The following is a 17045-nucleotide window of genomic DNA, read 5'->3' as shown; positions in this document are numbered from 1 at the left end:
CCTGCTCTCAAAAACGTGTGCTAAAGATTGTGCAAACCTGCTTGTTGAGGATGTCCTTGACGAGCTGCTGGTGGTACTGCAGACAGATGCACTCCTCTTCGTAGGCCGTGACAAAGTACTGGCTGCTGATCTCAAGCCGGGGTCTCTTGTGCATGATGTCTGTTATGACTTGTGCCAACGCAAACCTTTCCTCGTGATCCAACACATGCTGGTAGGCCTCAAAATAACAATCCAGGAGCTAGGAAAAATGGTTCATATTTACTGAGGTGCACAAAAAACTCTTACAATCCATGTTTGAAGCTCACAACCCATATCTATCTATCTATCTATATACATATATATATATATATATATATATATATATATATATATATATATATATATATATATATATATATATATATATAGACCCCCCCTCCTGAATATCTTACTAGCTCGATTAAAATTCCTCCCTGCTAAAACCATGTGAATATGCACTTTTGGGTGAACGGGCTATGGGTGTTTAATTGTTTTAATTGTTTTATTGTTTAGTTAATCCCCTGCACCTGGTGGTAATTGCAAATTACAGCCAGGTGCAGGGTATTTAAGAGAGGCAGCCAGTCTGCTAGAGGCTGCTGAGTGAAGAGCCTGTGTGTGTGTGTGTGTGTGTGTGTGTGTGTGTGTGTGTGTGTGTGTGTGTGTGTGTGTGTGTGTGTGTGTGTGTGTGTGTGTGTGTGTGTGTGTGTGTGAGAGTGAGAGTGAGAGTGAGAGTGCGAGTGTGAGTGCAGTCGTATCAGAAGAAGGTATTGTGTGAGAGCTGTGTAAGTTTTGGTTGGTGACAGGTAAACGGCTTAGCCATCCTGTGGATTAGTCAGGGAACTATTGATGTTTAGTCAGTGCTCCAAAGAGAGCTAGGTGTTTGTTTTGTTTATTTGGTTTTGTGTTTATTAAAAAGTGCGTGTCAGCGCCGTAAAAAAAATCAATTTTCTGTGTCCTGGGTCTATTTTAAAGGGGCAATGAACCATGCGAGTGCAAAGGATCGTTTACTATATATATATATATATATATATATATATATAATATAAATGCTACAGTACACCAAAAAATCTAATATTATAGGAAACTTGTTGAGGCTATCTGGGAAAAAAACTAAAAAAAAAAAACCTTTTATGTCGAGATCACAAGATAAGTTATCTCAGGATCTCGAGAAAACGCATGTGTAATTCAATTTTTCTGACATAATTTATCTGAGATAAATTATTATTTTTATTATTATTATTTGTTTACTTAGCAGACACCTTTATCCAAAGTGACGTACAGAGACTAGGGTGCATGAACTATGCATCAGCTGCAGAGTCTCTTACAGCAACGTCTCACCCGAAAGACGAAGCACAAGGAGGTTAAGTGACTTGCTCATGGTCACATACTGGGGACCTCCTGGTTACAAGCCTTTTCTTTAAAGATAAATTATCTTGTCAACTCGACATAACAAAGAAATATTACATTTTTTTTCCGATGACCTCGACAAGCCACCTTAGTTTTTGGACAGTATTTTGGGGTTTTTTTTTGGGACAAGACGCTTCATTTATTTTTTCTTAAATGTTTTTTTTTTTTTTTTTTTTGGTAACCAGCTGGAAGCTAATGAACAACGTGCTCTGCAGGCATTGTTACAATCACTCACACAATGACATTTAAGATCATCTATAGTAAAAAAACCACCTGTTATAGAAGACCACTGTCTTCCAGAACCAAGACATGCTATAGACTTGAATAGATAAAGAGATAACAGTTGATAACAGTGGCTTGAATGGCAAGTACACACCACTGCAGGACTTATTTTTCATAAAAGGCAGAGATATTGAAATCCCCTGCGAGCCAACAAACTCACTGAAAAATCCATACCTGCTGTTTATTTTTAAGAAAAGCAGCTTCACAGGTCCACAGCTCAAGCAAAACTGCAAAGCGATCAACATCCATGTGTGCCCAGGCATGCAGGTTTATTCCAGGGGTCTGTAGGCAAGCTGAAGAATGGGAGTGTCTGCTGGCTTTGTGACCTTAGAGAAACAAAACAAAAGAACCCTCTTTAATAATAGATGAAATCACACCATACAGACCTGCACATAAGCTCATAGCCTGTACAAAATATATAGGTTCTGGGTGATCATTTAACAAGCATGTACATAGCATGCATTCCCCACCACAGCTACAAATACAAAATTAGAGGTATATGTAACATGAAAAAGTACATCACCGTGGCCTGCATTTATAAAAATTTACATTTGTATATTGTGAAAATGTAAGAATGAAATAGGAACAGACAGACAGAGAGGGCGCCTCCATATACCCCCAGATTCATCTCACTGGATAACCAGTTCTCTAGATGGAAGTAATAATGTAAGTTTGGCAGTCAACAGACAAAAATCTATGCATCCCCAGAATGAGAATTATGAGAAACTTATTACCCCCAATCATTAATCATAATTAGACAATTAATAACAGCTTTTTTTACATTACCCAACTGCTGAGATTCATATAATGCGCCCTCCAGTGGTGAACCAGAGCTTTACTTGGTAGTTTTAAAGCAATGGTTGTCCCTGCACTCCAAGGAGCAGGTCAGGGTTTCTGCGTTACCTTTGTCTTTCTTGATGTACTGAGAAGCCACAAGAAGAAGCACATTCTCCAGCTCTTGCAGGTCCCTGATAGCCTCGTCATACATGATATACACTCCTCTCTGGTCCTGTGTGTGGATATAGCTGTCCTCTGTGGTGTAGAAATCATCATAGTTTTCAACCTCAGGGAATTCCATGAACTCAGCGCTGTGGACCTGCAGCCCAAACATAGTAAAGGATCAAGCGAAACCTACAAATAACAGAACGGCATCTGCTGTCAGATTTCATTGTCAAATCTCTGGGCACAGATGGAACTTTTAACAGACCAGTGGCCAAAAAAAGTGAGGAGGCAGAAAAAAAGGCAGAGGCCAAGAGGACCCCTTAAGCTCCCAGCAGCAGCAGCAGAATCTTATTATTGTATTCTGACCTACAACACTTTTCATATCTTCTTAACGTTTTACCCCAATTTGGCTGTTAAACACAGCCAAAGCTGACCGCGACTGGAGTTATGCATCCCGAGCCTCATTTTCAAAACATTTTCATAAAGGATCACACACATAATTAGAGAGAAAAATAACTTTATTTAACAAATTACTTTGTTACTTGTCAGAGCTGCTTATAGTATATCTGTGCAGTGCTAAATATCTGAATAGAGCAATATTACTGAACTGTCTCAGTTTGTTGTTGTTGAAAGATGCTGCCTGCGCTCCAGTTGAGTTGACAGGCTGTGATTGGTTGACTTTGCAGTTGTAGGTACAAGATTAGTTGCTTTTGTCAATTCAAAGCATGGCTAGTTTGGCTAGTTCTGGTGAAAAATAAAACACATTTGGACCAATTGTGTCATTGATTAGTACAGTATTTACTGTCCCATAGATGTGAACTAAGCTGTGAAAAAATACAGCGCTGCCACTGCTAGAACAGTGGTTAAAAGCAAATAGGAGTTTACAACAGAGGCTTCCCTAAAAAAACTCTCTGGGCTCCTCCAATTAAAACCAGCACTCAGATCATGTCATCTGCTACGAATAGTACTGTGGTTAATAACAGATAGGAGTTTATAATGGAGGCTTGTCTTCTTTGAGGAAAAAACCTCTCTGAGTTCCTCTCAGCAGCCAGAATTTCTGTTAATATAGGAATACTGACTCTACGGTTAGGCTAAAATGTCATTTGTTTCTTAAATTTTAGAAACCAATTGTATTTTATATATTTTTTTTTTATCCACTGTAACGTTCACTATAAGCGCAGTAAGAAGGAGACTTTCTAAGGTTATCAACTCACTGCCAGGTGACACTTTTTCAACTAATGCCTTAAAAACTGTGATTTAGTTTTACATCACTTTATGCTTGGAAAGTACGGATGACCTGGATTTTTTTATTGCTTTCATGAAACAGCTTTTCCAAAAAAGATTCTTTTACAAAATAAAAAGTTATTTTTCTGTTCAAGATTGCGCAGTGTAGTTATATTGGGATAAAACTTTGCCAATCATATCATTTAGATATATATATATATATATATATATATATATATATATATAATAATATACATATATATATATATATATATATATATATATATATATATATATATATATATATATATATATATAGATATATATATATATATATATATATATATATATTGTAAAAACGATCCTCGCACTCACGGAGTTCGTTGCCCCTTTAAGATAGACCCAGGACACAAAAATTGATTTTTTACGGCGCTGACGCGCACTTTTTTAATAAACACAGAAATGAAAACAAAACAAACACCTAGCTCCCTCTTGGAGCTCTGACTAAACATAGACTGGTTCCTCACTAAACCACAGGACGGCTAAGCCGTTTACCTGACAAACACCAAAACGGGCTTCTCTCAGCACTCTCTTCAATACGACTGGACACACACGCAGTCGGGCTCTTCACTCAGCAGCCCCGATCAGTCTGGCTGCCTCCCCCAAATACCCTGCACCTGTCTCTAATTTATAATTACGATCAGGTGCCGAGGATTAACTAAATCATTAAAACAATTACAATTAAACCCCATAACACCCAAATGTGCATTCTCACAAGGTTTTTAGCAGGGAAGGATTTTAACCCCCTCCCTGGTACCTTAATATATATATATATATATATATATATATATTATATATAATTTTATATATTTGATAAATTGTTAAAAACCTATAATATATATATAATATATAATTGTAAAAGACCAAACAATTTCAACAAGTGTATATTTAATTGTAAAAGACCAATTTTTAAACTTTTGCATTCAACAGTGTTACCTCGAATGTCTAATGCTCATGTCTTAACGCGTAACAATTAAGATATTGCATAACATTTTTGTCACTATAGTTGAACTGTAATGGGAACTTTTTCATTTCTATGGTCAAAAAATCAAACCAGTAAACCAAATTTCAGTGCATTTTTACTATTTCATTTTCAAAGGTCATTCAAAATAATCTAGACAAGATTCAGAACTGGGCAGACACATGAGAGAAAAGTGTAAGGTAGTGCACGCAGGCAATAAAAATGTGCTTTATAAATATCATATGGGAGATACTGAAATTCAAGAAGGAATCTATGAAAAAGACCTAGGAGTTTATGTTGACTCAGAAATGTCTTCATCTAGACAATGTGGGGAAGCTATAAAAAAGGCCAACAAGATGCTCGGATACATTGTGAAAAGTGTTGAATTTAAATCAAGGGAAATAATGTTAAAACTGTACAATGCATTAGTAAGACCTCATCTTGAATATTGTGTTCAATTCTACTACAAAAAGGAATTTGCTGCTTTAGAAAGAGTGCAAAGAAGAGCAAGAATTATTCTGGGTTTAAAAGGCATGTCATATGCAGACAGGCTAAAAGAACTGAATCTATTCAGTCTTGAACAAAGACGACTACGCGGCGACCTGATTCAAGCATTCAAAATTCTGAAAGTTATTGACAATGTCAACCCAAGGGACTTTTACGACCTGATAAAAGAAACAAGGACCAGGGGTCACAAATGAAGATTAGACAGGGGCATTCAGAACAGAAAATAGGAGGCACTTTTTTACACAGAGAATTGTGAGGGTTTGGAACCAACTCAGTAATGTTGTTGATGCTGACACCCTTGCATCCTTCAAGAAACTGCTTAATGAGATTCTTGGATCAATAAGCTACTAACAACCAAAATGGGCCGAATGGCCTCCTCTCGTTTGTAAACTTTCTTATGTTCTTATGTTCTTATTTAAAGATGTGTGGTATGGTATGTGCATTACTAGTACATGATCTTTGACCATTTAACTTTACTACAATATTGGAAAATGGATCCAAGTTGCAGTATTTTGTTACCTTGTAGTCAGCAGGTGTGTTGTAGAGATACTGGTGAGAGCCCAGCCCCCCAGCAGTACCAGAGCCCCCTCTAGCCGCGTTCACCCAGCAGGAATCCTCAGCTGTTTTGGTCAGCTTCACCCCATCTAGGCTGAGGCCTGCAATGCTGAAGGTCAGGGTCCTCTCCACAGAGCGAAAGTAGTTCAGAAATCCCAGACATATGCGCTTAGAGAGAAACATAATCAGATGATACAACTGTAACACAATGCTTTCAAAGAAATAAAAAGTAAACCTTGGTTATCTCTCCTTTGATTAATAGTAGTTAAGTTGTGAATGAACCATTCCCATGGTGTGGCAGAAACATGGTAGAAGCTCCTTTTTGCATTGTGATCCCTGTGTGTGTTTTACCTGCAGCTCTCTGATTCGCAGGTGACGCAGGTAGAGGAAGGACAGGTAGGCACCTCTCATCATGACTGGGTCTTTGATGTTCTCCTCTTTGCCATCATCTAACCCCAGAAGCTGCATGGTGTCCATGTAGCAATAGCTACAGAGAAATAGACCGTCACTTTTTCGGTGTTAAATACTGTATATTGGGCTTGATTTACTCCAAAAACCCTGATGCGAAGAGGTCAGGAAACGATTAGGGTAAGCAAAGAGTTAGGGTTCAGGGATACGGTTATGGTAAGCAAAAGACTAGGGGTTAGGGTTAGGCTAAGCAAAGGGTTACAGTTATGGTTACGGTTAAGGTTAGGGCTAGTGTAAGCAAAGGTTTTAAGTTAGGGTTACCGTTTTTTTGCAGTAAGGAAAAATGCACATAAAAAGTTACTAAACCACAGATATTGTGAAATTAATCTTAAGCTGTTTCTCAAAGATTTTATTCATTTCTTATACCCCTCTTCTTTTTTCTTTTTCTGAGAGCCAGGGCGTTTGCTCTGGTTAACACTCTCTGATTCCTGTTCGTTTAACTCAGATAGACTGCTTTCTTCAGGTATAGGTGCCTGTTAAAAAGAAATACAAATCCTAAGCAGGTACACTATCACATTGTCATCAGAAAACAATGAAACCTCACTATTAAAAATAGTCGAGGTTCTACAGCCTCAGGCGCATTTCTTATAAACCACAGGATTTGATTATTTAACAAGTTCTTAGTTTAGCCAATGTTATATATTTGTGCTTCACTCAAATTGTTATTTAAATCAAACCTACAAATGAGTAACATCATGTCTCATCCAAGTTTTCAGAGGGTTTGTTAGTATCATTAGAGGTGTAATTTAAGAGGGCTTGGCACATTTGGGGCTGCGTATGGTGGCCTTAACTCTGAATACAGGGGTGGTCTTAAAATGAAATGTGACCTGAACAGGAGCAATAAAAGACAGTAACGCTAACAGTATAAGACAATCATATATATAGCAGATCATCTGACTAATCTTTTTTACTCAGTAGTGTCAACATGCACTTACCTGAAACAAGTCTGGAGAGCTGTATATTCTCTTCCAGATCTGATTGGTGTGCTGTCCAGTGGGATGTGATGTCACTGATAAGGGCTGGATGGGCTCAGGCTCAAAAACGGTGGCTGCATGTTCTTTAAGGGCCTCCATCAACCTGTCTGGATCAGACACCTTGGACCCAACAAACACAGGTAGTGTAATAGCATAGCATAACATAGCCTGTGATTGGGTAGTTCAGACTGGAATGTCTCATGACATTCTAACATAAATATAAAGGATAATTACATCAGATTTAAACCCCAGCCAAACAAAACAGAAGTACAACAGCAATCGCCGTAATCTTCCACACTTGCCCATGCTGTACTGGAGATGGATGCACATCCATTTAGATAGTGTAGCAAGCTAATAAATATTTTGTCATATGGTAACAGCTAATTCAATGGGCCAATGTGTACTAGGGCTAATTATATTATAGGCAATAATATATCATACTGGAGTTAGTGTGCGTCAGCATAAGAGTTCCCAAAAACAAACTGTTATGTACTGCACTCTTAACGTGAATTTACAAATCACATATCTATTATATTATGACACCTTACAGGTGCCAGGATGATATTATGTTACCTGGAAAAACTTGGAATGCAAGCGTAGCAGTTCATCCACAGATCTGTCCTGCTTTAGTTTTGTTATCATTTTTTGCTGCCAGGGATCATGCTTGGCTGTTATCTGTTACCACAATGCAAAGAAATGTACATATATAAAGATTGGATTCAAAATCACGTATGAGAAATCAGCCAATCCCTGTTAATGATTTGTTAAAATTCCAGTATATCTTATGCTGTGTATAGATGTCATCCTGAGCATATGGTGTAGTTCTATGTTTTCTGGTGTTAAATAATAATGTAGTACGTCATAGTTAGTAATATGGCTGCTCTTATAATCTAACTGTTTTTGCAGTTTAAGCAGCCAAAACCTGTCCAAGATGACAAACGACAAATGAATTTACATAACTTAAAGCTCTCCTTAGAATGACCCCAATGTGTTAGTGTGGAGCTGTACCTTTATAAATGGAATCCAGTTAGCTTGTTTCTTTACTGCCATGCTGGGTTTCTTCATTCCCCACTGATCTGTCCCTGACTCTGTGGCACCGTAAATCGGGAAGGTTTTCATAGTTTGTTGTTTCTTAAAGATAATCCTGAATTTACGAGCAACCTGGAAGACACACACACACACACACACACACACACACATACACACACACACACATATATATATATATATATATATATATATATATATATATATATATATATATATATATACAGTGCCTTGCAAAAGTATTCAGACCCCTGACCAATTCTGTCATATTACTGAATTACAAATGGTACATTGAAATTTCGTTCTGTTCGATATTTTATTTTAAAACACTTAAACTCAAAATCAATTATTGTAAGGTGACATTGGTTTTATGTTGGGAAATATTTTTAAGAAAAATAAAAAACTGAAATATCTTGCTTGCATAAGTATTCAACCCCTGTGCTGTGGAAGCTCCCAGTTTGCACCGATGAAAGAAATTGCCCTAACGAGGACACAATTACCTTACCATTGGCCTCCACCTGTGAACCATTAAAGTTGCTGTCACATTTTCTGGATAAAAACCCCACTGTTGAAGGATCATTGGTAAGGCTGTGAATCTGAAGGAAAATGAAGACCAAAGAGCATTCTACAGAAGTTAGAGATAAAGTAATACAAATGCATAGATTAGGGAAAGGGTACAAAATAATATCCAAGTGTTTGGATATCCCAGTGAGCACAGTTGGATCAATAATCAGGAAGTGGAAGCTGCATCACACCACCCAGGCACTGCCAAGAAAAGGCCGTCCCTCAAAACTCAGCGCTCAAACAAGAAGGAGACTTGTGAGAGAAGCCACAGAGAGGCCAACAATCACTTTGAAGGAGCTACAGAGTTCGGTGGCTGGGAGTGGAGTAATGGTGCACCAGTCAACCATATCAAGAGCTCTGCATAACACTGGCCTGTATGGGAGGGTGGCAAGAAAGAAGCCATTACTCAAAAAGTACCATCTGAAAGCACTTCTGGAGTTTGCCAGAAAGCATGAGAGTGACCCAGCTGCGATGTGGGAAAAGGTTTTGTGGTCAGATGAGACCAAGATAGAGCTTTTTGGCCAAAACTCAAAGCGCTATGTGTGGCGCAAACCTAACACTGCCCATGCCTCAAGACACACCATCCCTACAGTGAAGTATGGTGGTGGCAGCATCATGCTGTGGGGATGCTTCTCATCAGCAGGGACTGGGCATCTTGTTACAATTGAAGGAAAAATGGATGGAGCAAAATACAGGAAAATACTGCAAGAGAATCTGCTTCAGTCTGCTAAAAAACTGAAGCTTGGGAGGAAATTCACCTTTCAGCAGGACAATGATCCCAAGCACAAGGCCAAAGCAACATTGGAGTGGCTCAAGAACAAAAAGGTGAATGTCCTACAGTGGCCCAGTCAAAGTCCTGATCTCAATCCCATTGAGAATCTGTGGCACTATTTGAAAATTGCGGTCCACAAGCGTCGTCCAACCAACCTGAACAACCTGGAGCAAATCTGCCAAGAAGAATGGGCCAAAATCACTCCGACACTGTGTGCAAAGCTGGTACATACTTACCCCAAAAAACTTAAAGCTGTTATTGCAGCGAAAGGTGGTTCTACCAAATATTGAAGTGTGGGGGTTGAATACTTATGCAAGCAAGATATTTCAGTTTTTTATTTTTCTTAAAAATATTTCCCAACATAAAACCAATGTCACCTTACAATAATTGATTTTGAGTTTAAGTGTTTTAAAATAAAATATCGAACAGAACAAAATTTCAATGTACCATTTGTAATTCAGTAATATGACAGAATTGGTCAGGGGTCTGAATACTTTTGCAAACTGTATATATATATATATATATATATATATATATATATATATATATATATATATATATATATATATATATATATGGGTTACATTGCCTGAGGAGTCAGATTTAGTAGCAAATTGTCAAAAATACAGTAAATAACTCTACCAGAGTAAATAGTTCCATCTCATTTGCAGTGTTTCTGAGGTCTTCTGTGTTGTAGTCAATATCAAAGTGTGAAATCAGGTACTGGAGCTGGGGTTTAAACTCTTTCAGTTCCAGTTGCTGGACTGGCAGTAATCCAGTGGCCTTACTTCTATACAGTCCTAAAGAAACAACATGCAAGAACAGGTTTTTTTTTTTTAACCATGAAAAAACCCACAAGCCTTGATAGAGTAAGTAGCGGGGTTCCAAAAAACATAACATTATATGTCCCCACGTGTTGCTACACCTACTTAAATAACATACATGTAATTTTTCTTTTCATTGTTAACATCCTGACAACTTTTTACACTTTTATCTTTAAAGGTCTGTTTCAAAGCTCTTTTCAAAATGGCTGCTACAGAGCACTGGGGTTTGAGATCTGTTCTCTGAATCACTGCAGGAAGAGCAATTAAGGAATAAATAAAAAGTTAAAAACAAGTGCTCTGGTTTTTCTGTTCCGCACCACATCATGGATAATTATTGCGGTTACCTGTTTGACAATGTGGGCAATAATCCTTACAATATCAGTGCACTAGAGTGGCCATTTTGTCAGGATGTTAACAATGAAAAGAAAAATGACAGGTACATTATTTATACTGTTGTAGCAACACATGCGGGTGTGTAACGCTATATTTTTCAGGACTTGACAGGTCACAAGATTTTTCTAGCCTAAAAAAAAAAAAAAAACAGACAAATGAAAAGGTAAGTAGCCAAAGATTACATTATTGCACCATGGATTCTGCAAGCAAGATGAAAACTGGTACAAGACAGTTATATAGAACAATCAATTAATCCTGATACTGAGGTGTCAAGACCCAGATTAATAGGAGAAATCAAGACAAGGAAATTAAGTGCAAAATATATTAGCATTTGACTATTAGTAAGACTTTTAATAGTAAGACTAGTAAAAGCTTCTCTGTGTACAAACAGCTACTACTAGGGTCTTGTTTTTTGCAAAACAAATCAGATTAACAATACAGTCTTACCATCAAAGTTTGTGATAACTGTGTGACTGCTCATGGAAGAAGCCATAATGTGAAGTCCACTTTGGAGTGGGGATGATGAGAGAGGTTTTCCTGACAAAAGATGCAGTATTTAACTTTTAATGTGCCCCATAGGAAAGTGAGTCAAAGCTTAAAGAACAAACAGATTACTTGATTCAATGCAGATTTAGAAATAGTAAAAGAAACTTCATAAACTCAATGACAAAGATTTAGAGTCTTTCCCAGTGTCTTCAATGTCACTAACGATTTTAGCACTTGTGTGTTTAATAGTTATGCACGACTGATCCAATGTAGGCTCTGATTTATTGTTGAAAACAGACGTTTATAGTCAATAATGGACTATTCCAGGTTAATAAACAAAAATACAAAGAAAGAAAAACATTTTGCATTAGTTGCTATAGACAATGTTCTTGTTGTTAGGCCTTAAACCATGAACACGTTTCCTGACACACTGCACTGTGGTTTTGCTCCTGTTACCTGCTGAGCTGGACAGGCTGGACACTGCTGTGCTGGGGCGTGCTTGAAAGCGCGGGAAGGAGGACAGGGAGTCACTAAGGCTGATTGTGTCACCAGGGTCCTGAACTCCATCAGAGCTTCTTGTGTTGCTCACTTCCATCCTCTCAGACACAGGCAGGTACTGCAGCACCTGGACATTTGCTCAATAATCAAGCTCAAACTTAGTCCTGATTTCTCTTTCCACAACGCTATGCATGAGTAAAAAGTATGTTGATCGACTCTGAATTTAGTTTCAAATCAGGTTTACCATTTATCAGTGTCACCTTCTGAAACTCACAACAAGAAAAAGCAATAAAGGGCTACATAGCATTTGTTAACTGTGTGCTAAGTGCATGTAGTGCATATTACAGGCAGTGTAAGTACAATGTTGTTGTTGTTCCTTTATTTTGAAGTGTATCTGAAAGAATGTTGCAGGCAGGGGAGTTGGTATGCTAATTCTGCGTCAATATATCCTCAATATAACCCTAGTCTACAGTGCCTGGTATTAAAGTCTCACCCGGAGGTAGTTGTGGATGGTCCTGACAGACTGAAGATGACACACCAGCCACTGCAGGTAGATCACCAAGTCTTCTTGGGTCACAGCATTAACCGACAGCCCTTTTTCTGTCAGAAAACTCTCCCTGGCAACTGACAGTCTCCGAGCTCTCTGCACGGTGTCGTCATACTCCTTCATGATATACTCCATTTGTTTCTTGGAACAGTTAAAGGAAAAGGATTAAAATGATTTTTTCAGCTTGAGAAAGGCTTCCTATTTAAATACAGCACCCGGAACTCACACTTGACTAAATAAGTGGGTCTTTTTTTTTTTTTTTTTTTTTACAACAGCATATAAAAAAGTGTTATTTGATAAAAAAAACAGCATAAAAAACTTAATTGACTGTTGAGATGTATATATGCATCAGAGATATGTGCTGTTGGTTGAGATTTTGGGATAGTTCTAGCTTTCCCCTGAAAAATGAGAATGTCTGCTTGGTGAAGTGGAGGATGAAACCAAAAGACAAGTGCAGGGAGGTTCAGATGGTTTAATTGAATTACAAAGTGAAAACGAATAAGCTTGAAAGGCTGATTTGCCTCTCAAAACGAAACCCTTTCAACACTGTAGACCTGTAAAATGGATCTTGATAAACAATTCACTCAGCACTGCAGACCAGTAACCAGGGCCAGCCTTGAGTATGTTCCTCTGTAAGTTTAATACAGCTTTTTGACAACTAATTCAAACTACAAACTATTTAAGAACTATTTAATTAGATATAAGGTAGCATGGATGCTGTTTTGCATTAATCACTATCATTGTTAGACAAGCAGAGATGTGAACAGGTTGCTTGCAGTACCTTGTACAGAGGATAGAGCTGTTCCATTATACCAGAGTGCTGACAAAACCTTCTCCACCTCAACATGCACAGATATTTAAACTGCACCAGCTGGGAAATCCGATCTGTGTAGAACTAAAAAGATGCACAAAAAGAAAGGTTAGGGGCCAAAGACTTAACATAACAATTGAACCTTTCAGTGCAAGTAGCCATAAAACTGGGGAGGATACCAGAAACAATCCCGTTACAATCACAGCCCATCAGTCAGGGAATGTGGTTCATGAGTTCAGAAAGTTCTGAATATTGACAATGACCTTGATAATCATTTTACTTACTGGTACTTTATTTATCACTTGCCCTTAGTTCAGTTTTTTGTAGTTTTATTGATTAGTGCTAATTGTGCTCTGTGAAACCATCTGCATAAAAACATTCTTTGAAAAACACATTAGTTATAGTTATGTGACATTAGCACAACATGCAGTATCAGTAAAAATGCATTAGCTAGATGGGGTTTTACAAAATGTATAGGAAAAGCTAACCCCCTCAAATACCAGTGCTAATTCAATTAACACTATAACGTATTATTGTCTGATGAAAGACATTTTTTTTTTTTTACTGTTTGATTAAAGCTCAACAGGACACTGATTCTGTTAAATGCTGTTAGCTCCCCTTGCATTGTAAACGACAGTACTATATAAATACTGCTGGTGAAGCTGTTTTACAATGTCATGAGAAAGATTATAGGCTGCCCCCTGCTGGTTACCTGGTGGAGCAGCAGCGGGAGGCTCTCCGGTGTGTACTCCTTCCTCAGACAGCTCTCCAGCTCCCTCTCCATCACATCAGCCTGAGCAGCTACTGGACTGGCTTCAGCTACCTGCAACACCAGCTTAATAGTGAAATCTAATCCGCTCATAGCTGTCAGAAAATCAAAACACTCTGATTGACTGTCCGCACCACGCTCGGAAATGAGCAGAGCAGGGGATTTTGGGGTACCCTCATGGGGTTAACAACACAACATCAACGGATTAAACACTCAAAAACATACGACAATGGCAACAATATATTTCCACAACAAACCTCAGTTGAAAACCTTTCTTACAAACTACGCAACATAACATTATAAAGCGACAATAACAGCGAACGCACTGTAAGTGAATGGATGACGGTTTCTTTAGACTGAAAGACCTGAACGCCGGCCTTCTCCCTCAGTGCCATCCTTACCTACCAAGTACAGTCAAATATGTTTTCTTTTGTATAAACAAACTTCATTCCACACATGATTTACCTGCAAGCCTTTTTTCAAGATTAGCTCCCTCTCTTTCCTGAAGTAGGAGATATCTTTTGGAATAGGCACAGAGCTGAAATAGAAAAACTATGTGATTAGGAAATCTAAATACATGGTGTAAAGAAACTGCATACCCTGTTCTTATTCCCTTTGCAAATATTATATACCACAAAACAGCCATGCAGTCTAGGTAGCTTCCCCACGCTATAAAACTGTATCCCACTTACCAAATTACCGTAATGGCAGCCAGCTTGTTTTTCAAGAAGGACCCGACTATGGTACTATGGTAACCAGTACTAAGGCCATGTGAGGACATTGTTTGAAATCAGGAGTGCTGCCGTTGATGATAAAGCTAAAAGTCTTGGTGATGTACATAGAGTTTATTCCGGTTGCACCTGAGCTACAATTGCATCCTAATGGTATTTTTTAAACACTGAATTCACCAACAAACAAAACAAAAATTATTCCATTTAGTGATATTATTAAAAAAAAAAAGTTTGTCATAAATACTGCAATTTTTTTTTTTTTTTTTTTGGTTTACTGTTATTATTTCCAGAATACTTAATTCCGCTGATTCATTGTATAATGGTTCAGATTCACAATTTGTGCATAATAATAATAATTTCATTTGTAGTGATGCTAGTATTAGTGGAAACCACAGCTGCTATGTCACTACTACATTACCTGTAGGACCTTGCAGGTGTTCCTTGTAAAACTCCATTTTCTTCAATCTCTGTCTTCAGTTCCAACAGCTGCACTGCCAGTTCCTTCTCCATTAACTGGAGCTTCTCAATGGAGGAGATCTTGTAATCCTCTACCATTTCAAATAAATGCACCTCTCAGACCAACAAGCAGGAACTGTAAATAATTAATATTACATTGATAAGGGTTGGCAAGCTATTACACCAGGTTAATTCACTGGCATCTCATACCTTTCACAGACCAGGATTGTTCTGGAATGCAGCCTAGTACAAGTGGAATAAGCATCATGGTCTCAACCTAAAAAATCCAAATCACCAAACAGTTCTGCATAATTCACATGGGAGAGGCCCATGACTGAATATCAGCTGGTGTTCAGGTCCAGGTTTGAGGTGCACTTTCAGAGCTATAAGGGGAATCCCTGCTACCACACCCATGTCTGTAGCCCATGTGATTGACTCTCACTTTTCATGAACAGTAAATACCTTGTTCTTGGTAACTTTAAAAATGTATTAAAGTGTTTACGTTATAATGGTCACCCGTCTTCATTTTTGCAAAGTACATTACAACACTTAATTTAGGTTAAAAAAAAGACACTTTTTTGGTTTTATTAAACATTATTCTACAACGTATTTCAATAGTTCATGTAAAATAAAATTAACGTATTTACACGTTTCATGACTTTAAAACGTGTAAGAAGTACAAACTGCTTACTACTTAATAGTAATGTCGTTTTTGCTTAGTTATTCGACAAAACGAAGTGTAAGGTTACGAACCTGTGTTAGATAAACTTCAGTTCTCTCAGTTCAGCTCCAACTCTGTCCACCTCCTGCAGAATATAATTAGAGACTGGCGCACGATTTCAAATCAACAAATGCAATTTACATAACTTTTCCAGTCAGGAATATATACCCGCACCTTCTATGTTTTTTTTTTTTTAATGCTGTACTTTATGATAGTCTCTGTCTGTGGTATTACGTTGTATACAAGAAGCCCATTATGTTACTTCCTTCCAAATCCAGGCGTGGACTTGCCTCAATAGTAACTATGGTGACATGATGCACACCAAACAAATCTCGCTTCTCCTAATCATTAACCCGCATGAGGATTGAATTTGCCAAAAAAGCTTTAAGCCTTGTCAAATACGGTGCATCTGTGTTGTGAGAATATCATTCCTTCCAAAAACATACAATATGGTATAACACGAAAACAGCAGATTTGTTGAAATGTAGTGTTAATTTCGTAAGGAAATATATTAGGGCATATTAATTCACGTGTATTTATATATTTGTGACAGAAAAAATGAACCTCAGACATACGTTTCTAAATTAAATTTCTGTAATGTAAGTACATCACTAAATAGGTTATGTGCTAGCTGTCCTAAATATATCCTGATTTAGTGTTACTTGGCAAGGTTAAAAGGTGTATTTGATAGAGTTTAACAGTGTCTGAACATTATATATGGTACCATACATTAAATAGTATAACCTGTTTTATGTTTGATTGTTTTGTTTCTGCATTCTGGGAAACTTCTGGCAAAATCGGTAGGCATTAATAAGCTTTTGTTTTCAAGTACTGTCGATCCATTCTGTGTATTAATTGTAGACCTACACACAGGGATCAATTGCTCACTATTCAGGCATACATATATGTATGTGTTCAAAGCTTTTGCTACTTTCATGCTAACAGAAACACACCCCAGTCTCTCTGCAAGTTCAGCTATCACATTCTAACATGGAAATCAGGAACATCGCTGTAGTCGAGCCAGAACA

At 37.7% G+C, this 17045-nt stretch overlaps 1 protein-coding gene across 1 annotated transcript in view; it reads right to left on the bottom strand.

Annotated features, from left to right (window-relative positions):
* si:ch73-242m19.1 overlaps positions 1-16245 on the bottom strand; it is a 46270-nt gene extending 30025 nt beyond the window's left edge. Inside the window, exons 1-18 of the mRNA XM_041249903.1 lie at positions 16050-16245; positions 15259-15432; positions 14575-14647; positions 14053-14163; positions 13311-13424; positions 12476-12670; positions 11941-12109; positions 11446-11535; positions 10424-10581; positions 8407-8559; positions 7972-8073; positions 7360-7518; positions 6791-6897; positions 6308-6443; positions 5921-6124; positions 2611-2803; positions 1882-2033; positions 38-238 (exon numbers count right to left, since the gene is read on the bottom strand). Of these exons, the coding sequence (XP_041105837.1) occupies positions 38-238; positions 1882-2033; positions 2611-2803; positions 5921-6124; positions 6308-6443; positions 6791-6897; positions 7360-7518; positions 7972-8073; positions 8407-8559; positions 10424-10581; positions 11446-11535; positions 11941-12109; positions 12476-12670; positions 13311-13424; positions 14053-14163; positions 14575-14647; positions 15259-15395 (2454 nt within the window). The 5' untranslated portion in view covers positions 15396-15432; positions 16050-16245. The remainder of the gene's footprint in view (positions 1-37; positions 239-1881; positions 2034-2610; positions 2804-5920; positions 6125-6307; positions 6444-6790; positions 6898-7359; positions 7519-7971; positions 8074-8406; positions 8560-10423; positions 10582-11445; positions 11536-11940; positions 12110-12475; positions 12671-13310; positions 13425-14052; positions 14164-14574; positions 14648-15258; positions 15433-16049) is intronic.
* Between the last annotated feature and the right edge of the window lie 800 nt (positions 16246-17045).

This window comes from Polyodon spathula, chromosome 5 (assembly GCF_017654505.1).
Source record: "Polyodon spathula isolate WHYD16114869_AA chromosome 5, ASM1765450v1, whole genome shotgun sequence".
NCBI lineage: Eukaryota > Metazoa > Chordata > Actinopteri > Acipenseriformes > Polyodontidae > Polyodon > Polyodon spathula.
This window is presented reverse-complemented; position numbering and strand designations above follow the sequence as displayed.